Source organism: Triticum urartu, chromosome 7A (assembly GCF_056163025.1).
Source record: "Triticum urartu cultivar PI428250 chromosome 7A, HENAU_Tu73, whole genome shotgun sequence".
Classification (NCBI taxonomy): Eukaryota; Viridiplantae; Streptophyta; class Magnoliopsida; order Poales; family Poaceae; genus Triticum; species Triticum urartu.
Window position 1 is genome coordinate 257457554 of NC_141879.1, and position 22429 is coordinate 257479982.

General features: G+C 44.5%; 2 protein-coding genes across 3 annotated transcripts; one reads left to right on the plus strand and one right to left on the minus strand.

Annotated features, from left to right (window-relative positions):
• Nucleotides 1-10886: 10886 nt before the first annotated feature.
• Nucleotides 10887-16913, plus strand: LOC125525907 (uncharacterized). Of its 2 annotated transcripts, XM_048690915.2 has the most exons (15): nucleotides 10889-11220; nucleotides 11855-11982; nucleotides 12093-12164; nucleotides 12241-12354; nucleotides 12790-12858; nucleotides 12950-13006; nucleotides 13397-13450; nucleotides 13530-13592; nucleotides 13683-13745; nucleotides 13827-13988; nucleotides 14078-14233; nucleotides 16103-16183; nucleotides 16265-16326; nucleotides 16430-16544; nucleotides 16703-16913. In XM_048690915.2, exons 1-14 carry the CDS (start codon nucleotides 11028-11030, stop codon nucleotides 16512-16514), a joined length of 1359 nt encoding a protein of 452 aa, XP_048546872.1. In that variant the 5' UTR covers nucleotides 10889-11027; the 3' UTR covers nucleotides 16515-16544; nucleotides 16703-16913. The 2 variants fall into 2 exon arrangements, 1 of the variants encoding a protein (XP_048546872.1); XR_007291472.2 differs by lacking the exons at nucleotides 16103-16183; nucleotides 16265-16326 and having other exon boundaries at nucleotides 10887-11220.
• A 1013-nt stretch (nucleotides 16914-17926) lies between these two features.
• Nucleotides 17927-20250, minus strand: LOC125518719 (uncharacterized). Its single transcript, XM_087537685.1, has 4 exons — nucleotides 20143-20250; nucleotides 19830-20060; nucleotides 19466-19650; nucleotides 17927-18702 (listed from the first exon to the last, which is right to left on the minus strand). The coding sequence occupies exons 2-4, from the start codon at nucleotides 20011-20013 to the stop codon at nucleotides 18145-18147; spliced, it is 927 nt and encodes a 308-aa protein (XP_087393811.1). The 5' UTR covers nucleotides 20014-20060; nucleotides 20143-20250; the 3' UTR covers nucleotides 17927-18144.
• Between the last annotated feature and the right edge of the window lie 2179 nt (nucleotides 20251-22429).

Below are 22429 nucleotides of genomic sequence, written 5' to 3' on the forward strand. Positions count from 1 at the left end.
ATAAGTATGCAAAGCTCCAGCAATCCTTCTAAGGACTGGAGTAAGCATCTCGGAGTTGGAATGTATGCTTTGATAAGATGATCAAAGTTTTGGGTGTATACAAAGTTTATGAGAAACTTGTATTTCCAAACAAGTGAGTGGGAGCACTATAGAATTTATGATAAATATATGTTGACATATTGTTGATCAGAAATGACGTAGAATTTCTGGAAAGCATATAGGGTTATTTGGAAAGTATTTTTCAATGGAAAGCCTGGATTAAGCTACTTGAACATTGAGCATCAAGATCTATAAGGATAGATCAAAATTCTTAATGGTACTTTCAAATGAGCACATACCTTGACATGATCTTGAAGGTGTTCAAGATGGACCAGTCAAAGAAGGAGTTCTTGCCTGAGTTGTAAGGTATGAAGTTAAGACTTAAAGCTCGACCACGGCAGAAGAAAGAGGAAGGACGAAGGTCGTCCCTATGCTTTTGTCATAGGCTCTATACGGTATGCCATGCTATGTACCGCACCTGAAATTTGCCTTGCCATGAGTCAGTCAAGGGGTACAAGAGTGATCCAAGAATGGATCACAAGACAGCGGTCAAAGTTATCCTTAGTAACTAGTGGACTAAGGAATTTTCTCGATTATGGAGGTGATAAAGAGTTCGACGTAAAGAGTTACGTCGATGCAAGCTTAACACCTATCCGGATAGCTCTGAGTAGAGATACCGGATACGTATAATGGAGCAACAATTTAGAATAGCTCCAAGTAGAACAGTTATTTGAAATGGCTCCAAATATAGCGTAGTAGCTGCATCTACAAGATGACATAGAGATTTGCGAAGTACATACGGATCTGAAAGATTCAGACCCGTTGACTATAACATCTCTCACAAGCATAACATGTTCAAACCCAGAACTCATCGAGTGTTAATCACATGGTAATGTGAACTAGATTATTGACTCTAGTAAACTCTTTGGGTGTTAGTCACATGGGGATGTGACCTTGAGTGTTAGTCACATAGCGATGTGAACTGGATTATTGACTCTAGTGCAAGTGGGAGACTGTTGGAAATATGCCCTAGAGGCAATAATAAATTAGTTATTATTATATTTCCTTGTTCATGATAATAGTTTATTATCCATGCTAGAATTGTATTGATAGGAAACTCAGATACATGTGTGGATACATAGACAACACCATGTCCCTAGTAAACCTCTAGTTGACTAGCTCGTTGATCAATGGATGGTTACGGTTTCCTGACCATGGACATTGGATGTCGTTGATAACGGGATCACATCATTAGGAGAATGATGTGATGGACAAGACCCAATCCTAAGCCTAGCACAAGATCATGTAGTTCGTATGCTAAAGCTTTTCTAATGTCAAGTATCATTTCCTTAGACCATGAGATTGTGCAACTCCCGGATACCGTAGGAGTGCTTTGGGTGTGCCAAACGTCACAACGTAACTGGGTGGCTATAAAGGTACACTACAGGTATCTCCGAAAGTGTCTGTTGGGTTGGCACGAATCGAGACTGGGATTTTTCACTCCGTGTAAACGGAGAGGTATCTCTGGGCCCACTCGGTAGGACATCATCATAATGTGCACAATGTGATCAAGGAGTTGATCACGGGATGATGTGTTACGGAACGAGTAAAGAGACTTGCCGGTAACGAGATTGAACAAGGTATCGGGATACCGACGATCGAATCTCGGGCAAGTATCGTACCGCTAGACAAAGGGAATTGTATACGGGATTGATTAAGTCCTTGACATCATGGTTCATCCGATGAGATCATCGTGGAACATGTGGGAGCCAACATGGGTATCCAGATCCCGCTGTTGGTTATTGACCGGAGAGTTATCTCCATCATGTCTGCATGATTCCCGAACCCGTAGGGTCTACACACTTAAGGTTCGGTGACGCTAGGGTTATAGAGATATTAGTATGCGGTAACCCGAATGTTGTTTGGAGTCCCGGATGAGATCCCGGACGTCACGAGGAGTTCCGGAATGGTCCAGAGGTAAAGAATTATATATAGGAAGTGTTATTTTGGCTATCGGGACAAGTTTCGGGGTCACCGGTATTGTACCGGGACCACCGGAAGGGTCCCGGGGGTCCACCGGGTGGGGCCACCTGCCCCGGGGGGGCCACATGGGCTGTAGGGGGTGCGCCTTGGCCTTTATGGGCCAAGGGCACCAGCCCCAAGAGGCCCATGCGCCAAGAGATGAGGGAAAGGAAGAGTCCTAAAGGGGGAAGGCACCTCCTAGGTGCCTTGGGGAGGTGGGACTCCTCCCTGGCCGCACCCTTCCTTGGAGGAAGGGCCAAGGCTGCGCCCCCCCTCTCCCTTGGCCCTATATATATTGGGGGGAAGGGAGGGCAACCATACCTAAGCCCTGGCGCCTCCCTCTCCCTCCCATGACACATCTCCCTCCTCCCGCGGCGCTTGGCGAAGCCCTGTTGGAATCCCGCTACTTCCACCACGCCGTCGTGCTGCTGGATCTCCATCAACCTCTCCTTCCCCCTTGCTGGATCAAGAAGGAGGAGACGTCGCTGCTCCGTACGTGTGTTGAACGCGGAGGTGCCGTCCGTTCGGCGCTAGGATCATCGGTGATTTGGATCACGACGAGTACGACTCCATCAACCCCGTTCTCTTGAACGCTTCCGCGCGCGATCTACAAGGGTATGTAGATCCACTCCCCCCCTCGTTGCTAGATGACTCCATAGATTAATCTTGGTGACACGTAGGAAATTTTTGAATTATTGCTACGTTCCCCAACAATCATATCTACTATATGATTCACGTTTGATGTTTCAGTCTCTAGTGTTCCGAGGCCATGTCTGTACATGCTAGGCTCATCAAGTTTAACCCGAGTATTCCGCATGTGCAAAACTATCTTGCACCCATTGTATGTGAACGTAGAGCTTATCACACCCGATCATCATGTGGTGTCTCGGCACGACGAACTGTCGCAATGATGCATACTTAGGAAGAACACTTATACCTTGAAATTTTTAGTGAGGGATCATCTTATAATGCTACCGTCGTACTAAGAAAAATAAGATGCATAAAAAGATAAACATCACATGCAATCAAAATATGTGACATGATATGGCCATCATCATCTTGTGCCTCTGATCTCCATCTCCAAAGCACCATCATGATCTCCATCGTCACTGGCTTTACACCTTGATCTCCATCGTAGCGTTGTTGTCATCTCGCCAACTATTGCTTCTACAACTATCGCTAACACATAGTGATAAAGTAAAACAATTACATGGCGATTGCAGTTCATACAATAAAGCGACAACCATAAGTCTCCTGCCAGTTGTCGATAACTTCTACAAAACATGATCATCTCATACAATAACGTATATCACATCATGTCTTGACCATATGACATCACAACATGCCCTGCAAAAACAAGTTAGACATCCTCTACTTTGTTGTTGCAAGTTTTACGTGGCTGCTACGGGCTTCTAGTAAGAACCATTCTTACCTATGCATCAAAACCACAATGATGTTTCGTCAAGTTTGATGTTTTAACCTTCAACAAGGACCAGCCGCAGTCAAATTCGATTCAACTAAAGTTGGAGAAACGGACACCCGCCAGCCACCTTTATGCAAAATAAGTTGCATGTGTGTCAGTGGAACCGGTCTCATGAACGTGGTCATGTAAGGTTGGTCCGAGACACTTCATCCAACAATACCCCTGAATCAAAATAAGACATTGGTGGTAAGAAGTATAACTATCACCGCCCACAACTCTTTGTGTTCTACTCGTGCATATCATCTATGCATAGACCTGGCTCGGATGCCACTGTTGAGTAACGTAGCATGCAATTTCAAAAAAAATTCCTACGCTCACGCAAGATCTATCTGGGAGATGCATAGCAACAGGAGGGGGAGAGTGTGTCCACGTACCCTCGTAGACCGAAAGCGGAAGCGTTTGACAACGCGGTTGATGTAGTCGAACTTCTTCTTGTTCCGACCGATCAAGCACCGGACGTACCGCACCTTCGAGTTCTGCACACGTTCAGCTCAATGACGTCCCTCGAACTCTTGATCCAGCAAAGTGTCGAGGGAGAGTTACGTCAGCACGACAGCGTGGTGACAGAGATGGTGAAGTGATCCGCGCAGGGTTTTGCCTAAGCACTACGACAATATGACTGGAGGCGCAAACTATAGTGGGGGGCGCCGCACACGGCTAACAATTGTTGTTGTGTGTTCTAGCGGTGTCCCCCCATATATATACATATATATATATAGGTTGGAGGGGAGGAGAGGCAGCCAAGGGGGTGCCCCAAGTAGGAGGAATCCTACTTGGGGTCCTCCCAATTCGGCCTCCCCCTTTCTTATTCCTATTCGGAGTAGGAAGGGAAGATGGGGAAGGGGGAATCCTATTTCCTTTTTTCCTTTCCTCCTTCCCCTTTTTTACTCCAATTTAGCTAGCCCATATGGGGGGCGCACTAGCTCCTTTGTGGCTGGTGTGTTTCCCCTCTTGGCCCATAAGGCCCATATCTTTTGTCGGGGGTTCCTAGAACCCCTTCCGGTGACCTGATAATAAGTATCCGGTGCATCCCAAAACACTTCCGGTGTCCGAATACCATCATCCTATATATCAATCTTTACCTCTCTACCATTTTGAGACTCCTCGTCATGTCCGTGATCTCATCCGGGACTCCGAACAACATTCAGTCACCAAATCACATGACTCATATAATGCAAAATCGTCATCGAACGTTAAGCGTGCGGACCCTACGGGTTCGAGAACTATGTAGACATGACCAAGACACCTCTCGGGTCAATAACCAACAACGGAACCTGGATGCTCATATTGGTTCCCACATATTCTATGAAGATCTTTATCGGTCGTACCGTAATGACAACATATGTTATTCCCTTTGTCATCGGTATGTTACTTGCCCGAGATTGGATCGTCGGTATCTTCATACCTAGTTCAATCTCCTTACCGGCAAGTCTCTTTACTCGTTCCGTAATGCATCATCATGTAACTAACTCATTTGTCACATTTCTTGCAAGGCTTATAGTGATGTGCATTACTGAGAGGACCCAGAGATGCCTCTCCGATACACGGAGTGACAAATCCTAATCTTGATCTATGCCAACTCAAAAAACACCTTCAGAGACACCTGTAGAGCATCTTTATAATCACCCAGTTACATTGTAACGTTTGATAGCATACAAAGTGTTCCTCCGGTATTCGGGAGTTGCATAATCTCATAGTCAGAGGAATATGTATAAGTCATGAATAAAGCAATAGCAATAAAACTAAATGATCATAATGCTTAAGCTAACGGATGGGTCTTGTCCATCACATCATTCTCTAATGATGTGATCCCGTTCATCAAATGACAACACATGTCTATGGTTAGGAAACTTAACCATCTTTGATTAACGAGCTAGTCAAGTAGAGGCATACTAGGGACACTCAATTTTGTTCTATGTATTCACACATGTACTAAATTTCCGGTTAATACAATTCTAGCATGAATAATAAACATTTATCATGATATAAGGAAATATAAATAACAACTTTATTATTGCCTCTACAACATATTTCCTTCATTATGAACTTAGGATAAAAGTGATTTCAGGCAATAATCTATAGTTAATAACAAGTCGGTGATATCAAAATGTGAAATAAAATTAGTCTTGCTTTTCATGGTTCAATATTTTCATGTAATACAAATCAATACACATATGTATCACATTCATGATTCCAATCGCTCAAGGCTTTATCATATTTAAACATCTTATCATAACAAAACCCAGAGCGTTGGTCATTTAACTAAGTCCATGACTCTCCCTTTTCAACTACTCAACACTTCGCTTAATGCCCATAGCACAAGCCTTGGTATTCACACTTAAATGGTAAATAAAATGATGATTGAGATTTTATAAGAAGACAACTAAAAAAGTCTCACACCAAAGCGGCTGACCATTAGGCAATGGAGAGGCCTTACAATCAATATTAGTGCGAGAAGTAGAGATTGCGTGCAATAGATGCACTAGATATATAAGCATATGAAAGCTGTCCAAATGAACTAGTGGGTGTGCATTCAACTTGCTTGCCCACGAATACCTCGATCATTTTGAGGAAGCTCATCATCGGAATATACATGTCAAGTTCTATAATGTAAAAGATCCCACTAATATGATGATGACCTATCCCTCAAGGGCTCCCTAGCGATGTCATCGAGCTCAATGACGTGACAAGGGACCAACAAAGTCGCCCAGGAGCCAAGTTGAGCTTTGGAAGAACATGTGGGAGCGCCCAAAATATTTACGGAGCTTGCTTCACTATCTGTTAGCCCTTCAAATGACCAATCGGAACTACATGATACTATTCCAGACTAGATGGGTTTTAATGATAAAATTGCATGCTGGTATTATCGATTACTTTACAAAATATAGAAATGGGGTTATATTTATAAACACCGGGGGCGTATTAGCAACGTTGCAGCCAAGTCTAGAGTGTCACCATCTTGACAAACATGTTCGACGTGGCTGCCAAACGATGTGTTATGTTGAGAGTAGCACTCTGAGAGTTTGTGACCTAAGCATAGCATGTGCTTTAGAGCACGTACGGCGGGCGCGTGAAGCAGGAGCCAGCATCCCCTGGTGTCTCCGCCGCGTCAAGGACGAGCCGGTGTCGCTTCCGCCGCACAGCCGCTACGCGTGGATCGACGGGACCTCCTCGCCACCACAACGCCACTGCCGCCCGATAAAGGATGATCTGCCGCCCGCGATCGCCTAGGCTCATGGCCGCATCCTCCACTACCTCGAAGGCGGCGGGCACGGCGGTGCCTCTGGCTCTTGGGCTGTGGTATCCGAGGCCGAGCACGTGGCGTGGAAATAGGAGTGGGAGTAATTAATAATGCTAACTCTTGACGACGTGGCATGTTTATATATAGCAGCTCACTATTGTCAATTACTCCTTATACATGACTTGATGATGTGGCAGAATTGCATGAAGAGGGAAAACACATACTACTCCGTTTTTAAGAATAGAGGATAATACTCTTAGACTAGCCACAATGAATAGTAATATAAACTAGTAATGTTACTAGTCTATGTTACTACCTCTACAGTGGGGAGTAACATATGTGTGATAACATGAAGCACTTCATTTATTAGGTTATAGACACATCTTGTCTTGATATGTGTGATGTTACTCAGGGCATCTCCAACACTTGTGAGATAGGTGTTGGTAAATTTGCCACCTAGGACATAGTGATGATGTGGCATGTATTAAATACGGAGAGAGAACAAAGTTGTATGTAGATTAACCAACAACCTTTGCACAAGCTCCAAGGTGAAATAAAGAGCAATCATATTTATTGTCTCACCATCTATTGGATAGCTTACATACAACCCATTGGAGTAGTTGTATGATAACTTGTTGGTTGATGACATGTACATTTTACCAACAAGACTAACATGCAACCTGTTGGAGATGCCCTCATAGTACTAGTAGTAACTAGCTATGTTACCACTTTCATCTCTTTCTTCATTTATTGCATGTCACATCATCTATTTAATCTAGATATATATAATGTTACTATCAATGTTACTTTCATTATGGATAGTTTTATATGTACCGTAGAGCTATTTTTTCAAACTGAAAAGGAGAAAAGCGGAAAGTTGGCAAACCACTGACCACTCCGTTTCTACGGACATAAAATAAGATTCATTCCTTTCGAAATAAAAAAAGATTCATTGCAGCTCCACGTACTGTACTAGTAGTACTCCATTTCTGCGCATTTGCTAGTCAAGACCAGACCGGGCCCCGTCGAATCGAATCCTTGTTTAAAATTGAATCCTTGAATGCCAACGAACTCTCCCTTGTACTCCAGTACCAGCCACACACCCACCCGATCCTGCCACCTTTAATTCCTGGGCAATCGCGTCGCTGTCCGATTCATTATCGGAGGGTGAGGAGGTCATTTATTACGAGGTCGGGGGTTGGGATGTTGTTGCCTCGGTCGACGGTGGTAGCTGCCGCCGCTTACCGGTCCTGTCCTGCTGCTAAATTACATTTAAAAAGAAAATATGTTGCTGGCTGTGGATTTCTGAGTTTGAAGAGAGCTCGCTTGAGTGTGTGTATAATATAAAGACTTTGACGGCTTTGAGAGAAGGTGTGATGCGCTGGAGATCGATACTGTAATACGAGTTGTTCGATTCGTGGCAGTGACGGCAGCGCAAGTTTAGACGTACTTGGAGTACGTCGGTCATCTCATCCTTGGACTTGGAGGTTGTAACCATTTCGACTTGGAGGGTGTATCTTTGCATGCACCCGGGAAGGAGGAGAAATCTTTGCATGATCTGAGGCAAATGAAGTCCATGTTTTTTTTTCTTATCATATTTTTTAGAAGGCAGAATTTAAATTAAAAAAACTACAGCTTGTTGCGAACAACGAGCACAGTGCGGAAATCATACCAGGGCTAGTCCAAAGACAGCCACCTGAGGGCACAACTACAAAGCAAAAAGAGTTTGTCAAAAATAGAGCAACATCGCCACGTCTCGACCATCGCCGGTCACATCCGAAGACAACACCAACTTCGGGTGAACTTCCCCTGTCGACGCATCATCCACCCATTAATGCCTAAAAGGAGGTGGCAAGTAGATGGCGAAATTTGTCAGTCCACTAAAAGCATCGTGTTGGATTCACCCGCGATGACGTACATTGCGCCACTAAAGATCGTCTTAGACAACGGCGAGCACCGAAAGTAGCTCAACATGAAACCTCAAGACCGTGCCTTCAAGCACGATGCTCCCAACAGAATAGCGACGTAGAGGACGCCGTCATCACGTTGATTCAACTCTGAACATAGGCTTTCGCCCGAAGACCACTACCAATCCCAGGAGCGAGTGGGCCACGTCACCCAGATTGGCCACTTCGCCGCCGCCGCAGCACTTCGCCATCATAGCCGTCGGGGTCCATTCAAGACCCACACAACCAGGAGCACACAGTCCTACTACCAGCACCACCATGACCGAGAACTCGCCAAGCACCCTTGATGCCCCGACCATGGGTCACCGGACCGTACACCCATCCGTTAGGCCAACTCCCAACAGACGACTGTGCCACGACCCTACAGCCCAGACAGGACCCATCCGTCTCGCTCCGTTGCCCCCATCTCCCATGACCACGGAGACCAGGAGGGGATACCCACGACGGAGGCTCGAGGAACATGATGTACTCGGTCGCTGCAAGCATATCAACTCCTGGCCGAGCACCACTACGCCACCAAGGCCAAACCGCGTCGCCGCCTTTGTCCCGTGCCATTGCCTCCAGGAGGGGTCACCGTGCCGCGACCATCTCTTCTCGCGAGCCCCAGCCACGCCCCTCCACTCCGCTGCGAAGCTCCGCCGCGCGCCATCACACCGGCTTCAGATCTCGCAGCCATCAGCTCCACGCCTCCTATCACCGCGAGGGGCACACCCAACGCACGCGAGGCAGATCCCGCCGCCGCTGGCTGCCAACGGGCTTTGCCAGCCGACATGCGCTGACCGCGACGAGGGGAAGGTGAAGGAGAGGGGGCGGCGGCGGCGGTGGTTAGGGTTCCGCCCGAGCCGCCCCTAGGGGGCGACGCGGGGACAAGAGAGAGAGAGGAGAAATGAAGTCCATGTTATCGGGTGTGTAAGGGGAAGCCTTCCAACTACGAAATCCACTTGATCCTCAAAAAAAAAATTGCTATGAAATCCACCGACTCCATACTTGGAGCGGCATCGAATGGCCAACTCCACGAAGGTGAAAGATTGAATGCCATTTTGTTTTGTAAATCCTGTATTTTGCAACAAATTATGGCTATATTTGTCACCACCAAGTGAAAAAAAGTTTCGACTCGCCCTCAATTTCAAAGGCTCGTTCTCCCTACCAAACGCTCAACTCCCTGCCCCTACAAAAACCCTCCACGCCATCCTAATCTATTATGTATGGTCGCAATGCGTATGCATGGTGGTTTTTGCACATGTCTTAGCTGTTACCAAAACATGCAAAGAGTACTGCTCCCTCCGCCCGGGTTTACTAGCCCCCTCTTTTTTTTGCCAAAATTTGATCATTATTTTTAACCAATTAAAATATAACTTACATGTCATGAAAGTTATACCATTGGAACCATTGTATAAAATTTAACAATATATTTTTTGTAGCATATACTTTATATTTTGCTAGTCATACAGACAGTTAAAGTTTGACAAAATACGAGGAGACCCAATAAATCCAAACAAAAAAAGTACGTACAAAGACAAAAAAAAGCTGAGCATAATTTAGATGTCTATAGGTTCCTTGTGATGGAACCCGTCCATCCTAGTTCAGGTCCTGAACTTGATATGTGTGATCGTATTTTTTCTGAATTTATTTCAGCCTTTCTGATGATATTCGTTCAACGGTGTCCGTCAATTAGAAAGTGTCAGCGGCGACTTCGTTAATCTCAAAACCTATCGTCTCAGCCTTTCGAATGCGTTCATAATGATAGGATGTACGTGAGCGTCTTCATAGTGAGCGTCTGCGCTTTGTAATAAAAATATACAAAACGAGAAAAATAGGACCATTCAGTCGACGCCGTTCCAACGAAACCTGCGTGCGAGCCGTGGCCGATACGGGCACGCCCACGAGCCACCCACCTGTCCCGGACGGCATCCAACATCCACCGGAGATGGACGGCACGGCCCGCCGGGCCCCCACAGCGCAGCGACCCAGCCACGTCCCGAACCCCCGCATCTTGGATCCATCCCGTCCCATCCCGTCCTCCCAGCCTCCACGTGCCACGTCACGTGCCTGCCCGGGAAAAAGAGAAATGGAAAGGAAAGTTCCGCGTTCCGCCACGACACGACACGCGGGGCACGAACGGGCACGAGCCGTGCACCCCCCACCCCCCTACGCCGCCCGCCGCTACTGCCTCCTCTACAACTACACACACAACTCGGTTCTCTCCCCCATCCCTGGCGCTGGCGGTCGCGGTCGCGGGCTTTCGATAGAACCGAAGGATTCTGGGTTCGGCGACATGGGGATCTCGGGGCGGTTCCTCCTCCTGGCCGTGGCGCTGGTGATCGCCGCCGCCGCGGTGGCCGCGGATGAGCAGGCGGCGGTGGACCTGGCGGGGCCCGGGGAGATCGCGGCGGGCGTCAAGGAGGCCGCCGAGGCGGCCGCGCTCCGGGCGGAGCTGGCGCAGCTCAGGGAGAAGATCTCCGTCTTAGGTCAGTTCACTGCCCTCCTCGCCCCGGCCACCGTCTGAATCGGACCATCAGTATTTCTATGTGGGCGGGTGAGGGGATTGGGTCGGGGCTGGCCGGCCGGCCGGCGGGGACGACTGGATTCGTGCTCTGAGCTAGGTTAACTCTGTCGTACGATGCATGATTGGGAGTTGAGAGTAACCCCGACCAAATCCGCATGGCAAAAGCCTGTGGTTTTCCCTTTAATTATGAAATGATATTCTACTGTGTACAAGTTACCTTTTGGGGAGGATTATTTGGCTGCAGTGGCTGGTTACATATGTACGATAATCGTGCGCTCGTGCTTTTTTTGGTTGCCGAGGTAAAATTGTGAATTTTTTATTGGCCTGGAATTTACTTGAAAAATGGACGTACTTTGCTTGAAATAAGAGGCCAAGTAACACTAGGAGTTCAATTATGTCTGTTGGAGGCTATATATATTTTGTCTGCACCAAGAGCAAAATAACTTGCATAAGTTTGGCGTGCCAAGTTAGCTAATTTCACCAAAAGCCATGGCAGTTGGCAGTTACTAATTGCGCAATATGAATTGCACACCATGATCCTTCCAGATACCCTCATGACCTCATCTAAGTGAGGAGTCTGATTGTTTTTCCTGCAGAGTCGGACATCGCACAGAGATCCCAGGACCTGAAGAGCAAGGATGATGGCATAGCGAAGCTGGAGAAGGACATTGGGGAGAAGTCACAGAAGATTGCTACTCTGCAGAGCGAGATCACATCTCTCCAGGTATGCATTATAATAGATATACGGAGATGCCTCTCAACTCTTAAGCATTATTTCGTGACAGTATCTTAAACATTACTCTGCGGCCTTAAAAATGTTTTTTCCTTATGCAGAAAAAAGGTTCTGTGGCTGCTGAGGAGCAGGCAGGCAAGGCCATTGCTCGGGTTGTTGAGCTTGAGGAGCAGGTATGGAGGATGGAAGCTAAATAACAGTTGAAATTGTCGATTATGAGCTTGTGGTTTCTCATCTTTGCTATTCTAGATTGAGAAGCTCAATAAAGAGATCGAAGCACAAAGTAGCCAGAGAACAACACTTGAAGCTAGAGCTAACAAGGCTGAGAAGAAGGTGCAAGATTTGAACTCGAAGCTTGAGTCAGTAAGTGTAGTCCTTCTCTTTTTTACCATTGGACCATTTCCATTCGTTAGGACCATATAACATAAATCTGTCATTCATACAGTAGGTTTAGGATAACATCTAACACTGTTTTTTTCTTTCTTAGCGCTGTATTTTCTCATTCTCTTCTTTACTTATGAGCTCATGGCAATGTAAATAATTGTTGTATGAAGTCTACTACTACTGAAAATTAAATAATAGTTCACCAAATGATTACTGAACATAATACCTCAAAGGTTGAAAGTCTACATTTAATGTCCAAAGCTATTGAAAGCCTGTGTGACGAATAACCATAGAACTGAACAAAGTTTAGTTTCTATAAAGCTATCCAAGGCCTGCGTGATAAGTACCATTGAACTGAACAAACATGCTAGATTTTGATCGAGTTATTCTTATTTCTGAATTTATCCTTGCTAGCTTCAAAAGGCAAGTGGCGAGCAAAAGCGTATGATCCAGAAAACGGAGCGTGCTCTTAAAGTTGCTGAGGTTTGCAATATGCTTTCTAACTGTTACTGCACTGCCCTATGTTGGTTCTGTGGTTTATCTATATTCCATATCTGTTCTTTCTCATCTCCAGGAGGAATTGATGAGGCTGCAATTAGAAGCAACAACGAAGGCAAAACAGCTGACAGAGGTAATCACATGTCCCATCATTGCAGCTTGTTGTAACATTTTTCACCAAAATGATAATTTCTGCTGATCTACGAAGTTATTGCTTTGTGGCAATTCGGTCGTTTTATTGTCAGTTCTCAACAAGGAGAACTTTCAGCATATCTTAACTTGCACATTAGCTACATGCCTTGAGAATGCACCTTGGCATTATTTGTTGTGGTATTTCATCGGTGTGGTGGAATTTCTGAGGTTAACTTGTAGTTACAACTTTTCTACACTAAGTAGGAATTGTATGTATCACAATTCTAATACCTATAAAGGTATCCTCTGGAGATGATTCTAAAATTAGATGACATCTCTTCTGATTGTGTGCACTAGAAACGAATGTATGATGGTTTGTCCTCTCTCTTAGGTACATGGAGCATGGCTGCCACCTTGGTTGGTGACACATTCTGCCCAATATTTGGTAAGATGGAACCACAAAATATGCACCTCCGTCATCTGTTTTTTACTCACCTCATCAGTTCCATCATCATTTTGTGTAGGAGGTGGTCTCAGGTCACTGGAATGAGCATGGAAAACCTGCCATGGACATCTTTTTGCAGAAGGTACCTCTTAGGTTCTTTTTAACTTCAAATTTCAAGGTGTAGTGCATGAATGAAGTCATCATTTATACGTTTCTTATCAAATTGCTTCAGGCATCAGAAAACTCAGCACACGCAAAGAAATGGGCTGAACCACATATCGAGACCGCGAAGCTGGTAATGCCATTGGATCAATGCATTTTACTCCTCAAGTGTTTCTTTATCTTGTATTGACAAAATATGTTCTTGCGTTTGAAGAAATTGGTTCCTGTTAAGGAGAAACTGGCTGTGCTAAAGAAAAACGCAGAACCTTACGTGGAGAAGGCGTCAGCAAAATCAGTGGAAGTTTATGAAGCATCCAGGGATGCTATTACACCCCACTTTGTAAAATTTAAAGAAGTTTCTGATCCCTACTTCCAGGTACTGTTGGTTGGTTATGGTAATTACTATTATTACGGTAGTTTGTTATATGCAATTATTGATGTATAGTTTGCTTATTGTTGATTTAGGAAGCTAAGAAGATCTCTAAACCTTACATTGATCAAGTTGCTGAGGTCACGAAGCCACATGTTGAGAAAGTTAGGAGTACTCTTAAGCCTTACACTAAAAGAGCAGTTCATGTGTATGGAACATTTCTCGAGTCTGCAACCACATACCATCGACAGGTTTGTGACTATCTTCCTCATCATGATAATTCACATTGTATGCATCAGCTTTTGTCCAATGTCAGCATTTACTAACCTTTTTTTAAACAAAGCAAATATTCGTCATTTTCATTAATTGGAAGAGAATTGTCCGGTTAATTAGAGGGAAACCAGGTGAAAACCTAGATTACAACACAGCCACAAGGCCTTCATGGAACATGACACCTAAGAAAGGGCACGCTCAGACGGCATGGCCGTCAGTGTCTACTTATGAATCTCTGATATCTGATCTTCAAAGTTTTCAGTTAGGTCCACTCGTTTCTTCTGTGCCCTACCTGGTAGCTGCCAGACACACATTAATTGGCCCATGGACCTCATGGTTGCATGCTTTCCTTGACAGTCTACTAAGTGTCTGAATCACATACAAAAATACAAAAAGCAGAATTCAACCTTGTGCAACTGTCAGTTTGCATAGCCTTGTGTCTACTCTCTAGCTGCAACTTCTTGGGGTAGCTGTGTGGTCACCAGTTGGATGTGTCCTCAGTTGCTCGCCATTCGTGAAGGACAATGACCTTGAGGGTGAGCCACCGTCTTGGCTTGGTTGGTTGGAGGATTCAAAGTGGTGACAGCATGCCTCGGAGATGCTAAGGTGGCCTTTTAGTGTTAACTCATGTCATGGGTGTGTTCCAGCTAGCAATGGAGCAGTGTCCAAGTCAAATCAGCACATTCCAATTTAATATTGGTAGGTTCGAAATGATAGCAAATGTACTTGAAGTTGGTTACAATCAAGAATTGTCTAGTAGCCATTGGGGATGGATATCCAGGAGGCCACAGAGGCCCTAAAATAGATAGGGGTTGAAGTTGGATGCGATGGTGGAAATGTTTTATACATAAAACCATTTTCTCTTTTGTGAGTGTCAGAGGCCAGCATGTGTGCTGAAGCAAACGCCCAAGTTGTGAATCAAGAGTGAATAAACTTGCTGGACCATGATTATACTCCCTCCTTACCATTTTGTTAGGCGTATTAGCTTTTGCATGCAATCCCAATATGCAAGGCACATGCAGTCGATTTCCTGTTTGGAGTAGTTATTAGAGGATCTCTAATTTCCTGGAGATGGTCACAAGAGATCATGCATGCCTCACTCTTTTTTCTTTTGAGCCATGTATTGTAGAGATTAACCTTGTTGTGTCCGTATAGGATTAGATTAGAATAGTCCTAGTCGGATATCTAGTCCTAGTCAGAGATCTAGTCCATGTATGAACGTGTATATAAAGCACCGGCAGGGTAGCTTTTGTATAACAACGAAAAAAGATCAATAAAGAGAAAAGTTAACAGGCTTGACAGGAGCCTGTAGCTATCACCGAAAGTCTCTCCATCTGTTGTTTCGTTCGCTAGTTCCGCCGAAGAGCTGAAGTTGAATCGATCAAGTCGTTGCTAGTCCAAGCAGCTCTACATGCAGGAGTTGCACGTGCGTGTGGTAGGATAATCCATCCAGCTGCTTGCGTGTGTGCTAGCTTAGCACGTACGTGTACGTTGTGATCCTGGTGATTTGATCTAGCAAGATCAAAAGCATACATGTATGCTGCCTGCTATGATGGCTTTACTAACGATAACTTGTGCATTAATTTTTGTGCTAAAACTAATACGCCTTACAATATGGGAAGGAGGGAGTAATATTTTCTCCCCTTCTATTTTTCATCTATAACTTCTGTTGCAATATTTTCAAATTGATTGTGGCCCTTTTTCATATGAAGTCCTACGAGTCAGCTAATATCTGCACCTAATAAATCTGTACTATCCAAGAAGGTTCTCACTATGAACTTTGCCAATGTTGACTTCTAAAAGTAGTTTACATGTGAGAAAAATCTCAAAATCTTTTCATCTTGTAGGCTCAAGCAACCATTTCAGATTACTTGCACCAACATGAAATAACAAAATCACTTGTGACTAAGGAGTTGGTTTGGTTCCTGGTAAGCACTCTTGGGAGATAGTCAGAAACAGCAACTTCGATGGCCATCTATCTGACAAACATCCCATATTTTCTTTTACAGGCTTCTGCTTTGCTGGCTCTACCTGTGTTTATTATGTACAGGCTTCTAGTAGATACCTTCTGGTAGTTTGTTTTACTTTCGTTAGCCAATATAATTCTAATTATCAACGCTGCGACCTTGCGTGAACTGATAGCATAATTGCCTTGAAACCTCTTGTTGACACAGCACGAAGAAGCAGAAGAGATCGCCTCGTAATGGTAACGGAAACAATGGCAATAGGAGACACAAGCGCCGACATGCTGAGAAGTAAACTATCGTTGGCTGCCATGTAGGGTTGCAGGTACCATTTCTCTCTTTTTAACAGCGGTAGAACAAAAAGTATGCGTAGTCCTGGATTGACTCGCTGAGATCATTTTTTTTTTGTGTGTGGGCAAGTCAGATGGTGTTCATAGTTGATGCATTGATGGGCATATGTTAATATTCTGATTTTTGCCGCAGAAATCAGAGCATGTCCTTCCCTGATGAGGCTGTGCTCCTGTTCATGGTAGAAGGATGGAACGCTGTACACCACCAGATTTTTTCGTTTTCCTTTTGCCCCCTATTGTACGGACTCTAGTTTCAGCAGCGGCCTTATGTATCTGCATCTTGCCGAGGTTTAATATGGGCTTAAACCTCGGCGTTTGTTAATTGTTTATTGTAACTTTGTTGATACGCTTGAGTTTGTTTGCAGCGTGCTTGCTAGTTTTTGTTCTCGCTCATCGGCATCCTAACTATACGAGATACGGTTGTTCTACAATTTATGTAATTAAAATCCGTACGTGCTATGATTTGGTGAGATCTGCAATCAACGTTGAGCTATAAATCGGTGCTATGATTTGGTGAGATCTGCAATCAACGTTGAGCTATAAATCGGTTCCTTGCCAGAAGAATAAGATCCGGCGGCACCGACTGATTTTTGAGATCTGCAATCAACGTTGAGCTATAAATCGGTTCCTTGCCAGAAGAATAAGATCCGGCGGCACCGACCGATTTTCACCTGTTGTTTCAGGATGTCGACAAAAAGCTTGCTCAAGCCTAATACTCGAATAGAACGTGTCATATCCGTGCAAAAGAAATAAAGGGTGAAGTGAATGGATTCTGAGAATTTTCAACTTGCTCGAACGCTATCCCTAATTAGGACTTAACCGAATTGATGCCCCTTAAAATCATTCTTCTTCTGCCCCTGGTAAAGACGTTTTGCTAATGCTGAATCTCGCAATATTTTAAACCAAACAAGGACCAACAACAGATCGAACATAGGCGGCAAGGATCCCAATCCCATGAGGCAGAGTAACCTTGAACAATTCGCCTTGGAGGGGAGAGTGGAAGGGAGAAGGGTGGCTGAGCAAGGGGTTTAGGGGAGATGGAGCGTGAGACTATTTCTTGATCTTTCAGTTTTATCTTTTTCAGACCAGAATGAGAGAACGACCGTAATGTACTCAGAATCGCAGACTTCAATACTCCTGTTCCTAAATATAAGTCTTCCTCCGTATGTAGTCTATATTAAAATCTTTAAAAAGACTTGTATTTAGGAATGGATTGAGTAGTAAATAGTAAAGATAAACAGAGTATTCATAAAGAAATAATTAAAACTGGATTTTACTAAAAAAGGGCTAAAACTCGCTATTCAAACAACCACTCAGAGCTAAAATATCAGAGGTCAAAACATACCACCAACCACCATCTCCCTAACAGTTTGCACGCAGCTTTAATATTATTTAGAGACCACACATGTCAGGCCTCGAACTTCTTCTTTGCAGCTAAACAAATTTAAACCACAGATTAAGACCTCAAACGTCTGCTGTTCTGCCAAATGAGGGCTTGCAAAGGAAATTCAAATTCCAACCAGATAAATCATGGATATTACAGAATGGGGCGTCTTCGTCACTACCCTTCAGGTTTCAGCCAACCACAGTGAAGTCCTTGGGAGCAAAAAGCACCCTCACATCGAACTGGCCATACTTCAACACCGAATCGTCAGGAGACCTAACAGCTCCAACAGCTCCTTGCTCAAAAGTCCACCAAAACAGCGATTCCTCCAGTTCCAAGCAAACATCCAGTTTCCCCTTGGCCTTCACCGCGACGACATGCTGGAGCAGCTTCTCGTCACCAGAGAACTCGCCATCAAACAGCACAATCTCACGAGCAAAGCCACCGATGTATGCGGCGAATCGCAGATGGTGAGGGTGCTCAACCTTTGCAAAGACCTGTATCACAACCTCCACACTCCCTGCAAGCAACAGGTAGTCCATGACCAGGCTGCAACGGTCGCCTGTTATCTGCCCATCTATCATCAAATCTAAATCATACTGCCCCTCAATCTCAGCATACGCAAGAAGTAATCGCTTGTCGGATGATCCATCTCCTTCGCACTTTTCCCAAAGATCGACTTCTAGTAATGCCTTCTCCCATATGTACATTCCACGACAAGGGCTACAAAGAGGCAATGCAAGGGAATCCTGCAATTAAGCAACATTAGTGGATGTCAGAACACAAAGAGATAGATTAATCCATTTTTACATACATCAGGAGTACGTATCGATAGAATAATAAACTCAATAAGACATGCATGATCATGTTTAAATTAAAGTTCAGCATTGTTTCTAAGTACAGAGCACATATATTGTTTCGTTTCATTCCAAATGTATGGCATTCATGCATTTTTCACTCTTTCCCCACTCATTCGTATATCAAGTCAACCACCTCAGCATTCACGGTAAACATTCACAAATATCAGGAAGACCGAGAATGTCATGAACATCCCAACATACCGTGCTGTTTGTTTTATTTCTAGTCAGTAAAATAAGCCTTACAAACATTAATATGATTAATATAGGATGGCCAGTTTGGTATGTTACTGATGATACAACCATATCAACTTCTTGGGATTTAATAGCATGTTAAGATGACTATTTTTGCATGTTTCTGTAGAGCTTTGCATCTGTTGGTTTTAGAATCACAGTCAGACATCTGACGGCATGTTGATGTAATCATAGAATGCTTAACAACATGCAACGTGATTAGCTGGCAGGCGCTCAAGAAGATAATGAAAGGGGCAACAGCACAACATACTGGGATTATTTATTAGTTAAGACTCGAGACCCAGTGACCCTTTTATCAGCCAAAAGTAGCCTTCTGACGACGGAAGGGATAACTGAAGTCCACACAGGTATAATAACACCACGAGCATAGAAAGAAGTCTAGCTTTGATGAATTACGTACCTGGTCAATCACGAGAGCGTTGTCTCTGCAGGGACGGTTAAAGACAGGATTCCGTAGTGGCTCCAAGTCATCCCGGATAGCAACTACTCCATAGACACTAGCCGGATAGGGCTCAGAGCAAGTTACTTTCAGTCCAAAGATCTGTATCATCTTCCCCGGATCACGATACCCAAGAGTTGATTTAGCTGCACATACAGAGATGGCAAAAAATAAGTTGCTATGTACATACTCCCTCCGTCCCAAAATAAAGTGTCGTTGATTTAGTACAACTTTGCACGAAATCTGCAACACTTATTTTGAAACATAGTAACAGATTATTTACCAGGCTAGCTAAGAATGAGAGGCATCAAGTACAGTAGCTTACTGCTGGAAGTAACATGGGTTTTGTATTCACGGTGGTGGCAGTGATCCCTCCTGATGCACAGGCCTGACGCCTCAGGGAACACTTTGAGAGGACAAGCGGGGAGAAGGGCATTCTCATCTCCACTCGCTAGAATCTCATTACACATCCTCTGGTATTCAATGTTCCCTTTGGTGTATGCCTCCATCCACGCTGCGTCCACTCGCCTTGCTTCTTTCCTGGGGAAGTTCTTCCCTGAAGAATCAAGCCAGTGCAGACTGTAGAATCAACCTCGGTAGTTATTTTGGGCAGAGCGTGAGTGAGCAGCGTGCTCTACCTGGGCAATTCGTTTCCTCGTCGTCCGTCACCAGTGCATGCTCGTCGTCCTCGCTTGTGTACTCGGGATCATCGATGTCGAACTCTTCCCAGCGGATGACAGGTGGCTCTGAAGCTGCACGCGCAGTTGCACAAAGAATTGATCAGCTGTTGCACAAAGATTAGTTGGAAAAATATAGAGACGCTAGGCGGTAATACTCACTGCCCAGCAGGTAGTCACGTATGCTAATGTCGAGAGGCTCCCCCTCTTCTTCCTCCTCCTCCTCGCGTGTATCATGGGGACGCTGGGGCGTGGGACTGGGATCTGAGGGGAGTAGTATTAGATCGTACTACCTCCGAAAGCGAGTAGTATTGAATCATCTCAGCCGTCAATTAGCGGGGTAGTTTTGTCAAATTTTTTTCTTTCCTAATTTGTAAAAATTGCTAGCCGTGACCATCCTCGTGCGGCCTCGTACAGTTGCCATCGCCGGTCATCAACAATCGCATGTCCAACAATCGATCAGAGCTAGCTTCCGTGACCTCCAAGTGGGAGCTCGAAGTCTGCTTGTGCCTGCGTCACTTGTGTGCAGCGGCCGCGGCCGCCGGCTTGATCGCCGGAAAACAATCGGCTGATGCGTACGTACTTGTGTATCATAAAATGATCAATTAATGTATTGTACGTACATGGTAATTTCCTCAGCCAAAAAGACCGTCCGGCAAGGATCCATCGACTATCTACAATCGTCGCTCTGTTGCATCTCATGTCCGTCGGAAAGTATTCGGGCGAACCGGTCCTGCAGTCTCGTCAGAGCAAGAGAAAAAAACACACAGATTTCACAATACGTGTAGAGTTTTGGTATTGATTTTGTATAAGTCTTTTAGTTTTACCTCTTGAACAAAATATACTACTGATTTTTTCTAGTAGTATTGATGGATCTAGTCCATTGAATCACTCGAAATGGACGGCTCATATTATTTCGAAGGATCAGCTGATAACCTCTTTGACGTGGTGGTGAGGTTATTAGCACACAAGGGCGTGTAGACCAATCCAATGACACACAACAGATAGCATATTAATACAATTCTAAACCATAACAAGCAGTTTTAAACATAGTATCACACTTAAACATAGCAGTTTGCAAGCAAAGCAGTATGTCATCATATATACGAAACCAGCTAGAGCAACGGAGAGCTGTCCTAGACGTTCACGGCGAAGGCATCGTCGTGCCTCTCGCACTTGGTCACCACTTCAATGCATTCGTCGTTCAAGACGATGACCTTGAGCGTGATTAGAGTCAGCAACTTGAAGGTTGATAACCCACAAGTATAGGGGATCACAATAATTTTCAAGGGTAGAATATTCAACCCAAATTTATAGATTCGACACAAGGGGAGTCAGAGAATATTTGCAAGTATTAACAATTGAGTTGTAAATTCAGTCACACTTGGAGATTACTTATCTGCATCAAAGTGATCAGTAGCACAGTAATATGATAGTTTTGATAGTAGTAGCAATAGCAATAGCAACGGTAGCAGTGATAGCAGCAATTTTGTAGCAAATACAACAGTAACGGTAGCAGTGATAACTTAGCAAGAACAATATAATAGAAATTCGTAGGCATTGGATAGGTAATTTGTTGGATGATATTCATCATGTGACAGTCATAACCTAGGGTGATACGGCACTAGCTCCAGTTCATAAATATAATGTAGGCATGTATTTCATAAATAGTCATACGTGCTTTATTAAAAGAACTTGCATGGCATCTTTTGTCCTACCCCTCGTGGCAGCGGGGTTCAATTGGAAACTAAGGGATATTAATGCCTTCTTTTAATAGAGAACCGGAACAAAGCATTAGCACATGGTGAATACATGAACTCCTCAAACTACGGTCATCATCGGGAGTGGTCCCGACTATTGTCACACCGGGGTTGCCGGATCATAACATGTAGCATGTGACTATAACTTGCAAGATCGGATCTAGAACATGGATATAATGGCGATAACATAAACGGTTCATATCTGAAATCATGGCACCCGAGCCCAAAGTGACAAGCATTAAGCATGACAAAGTCATAGCAATATCAATCTTAGAACATAGTGGATACTAGGAATCAAGCCCTAACAAAACTAAGTAGATTAACATGATGAATCTCATCCAAATCCTCATCGACCAGCGAGCCTACAAAGGAATTACTCACTCCTGGTGGGGAGCATCATGGAATTGGCGATGAAGAAGGGTTGGTGATGATGAAGAACGAAGATCCCCCTCTCCGGAGCCCCAAACGGACTCCAGATCTGGCCTCCG

What these genes read in the sequence shown, in the direction of transcription:
- LOC125525907 (XM_048690915.2), top strand. Translation starts at nt 11,028, where the DNA reads ATGGGGATCTCGGGGCGGTTCCTCCTCCTGGCCGTGGCGCTGGTGATC. An exon ending in GGAGAAGATCTCCGTCTTAG is followed by an intron (nt 11,221 to 11,854) that starts GTCAGTTCACTG and finishes TTTTTCCTGCAG; the next exon opens with AGTCGGACATCGCACAGAGA. An exon ending in CTTCTAGTAGATACCTTCTG is followed by an intron (nt 16,327 to 16,429) that starts GTAGTTTGTTTT and finishes TTGTTGACACAG; the next exon opens with CACGAAGAAGCAGAAGAGAT.
- LOC125518719 (XM_087537685.1), bottom strand. Translation starts at nt 20,013, where the DNA reads ATGGAGGCATACACCAAAGGGAACATTGAATACCAGAGGATGTGTAAT. An exon ending in AACCCATGTTACTTCCAGCA is followed by an intron (nt 19,651 to 19,829) that starts GTAAGCTACTGT and finishes CTGTATGTGCAG; the next exon opens with CTAAATCAACTCTTGGGTAT. An exon ending in ACGCTCTCGTGATTGACCAG is followed by an intron (nt 18,703 to 19,465) that starts GTACGTAATTCA and finishes GCTTAATTGCAG; the next exon opens with GATTCCCTTGCATTGCCTCT.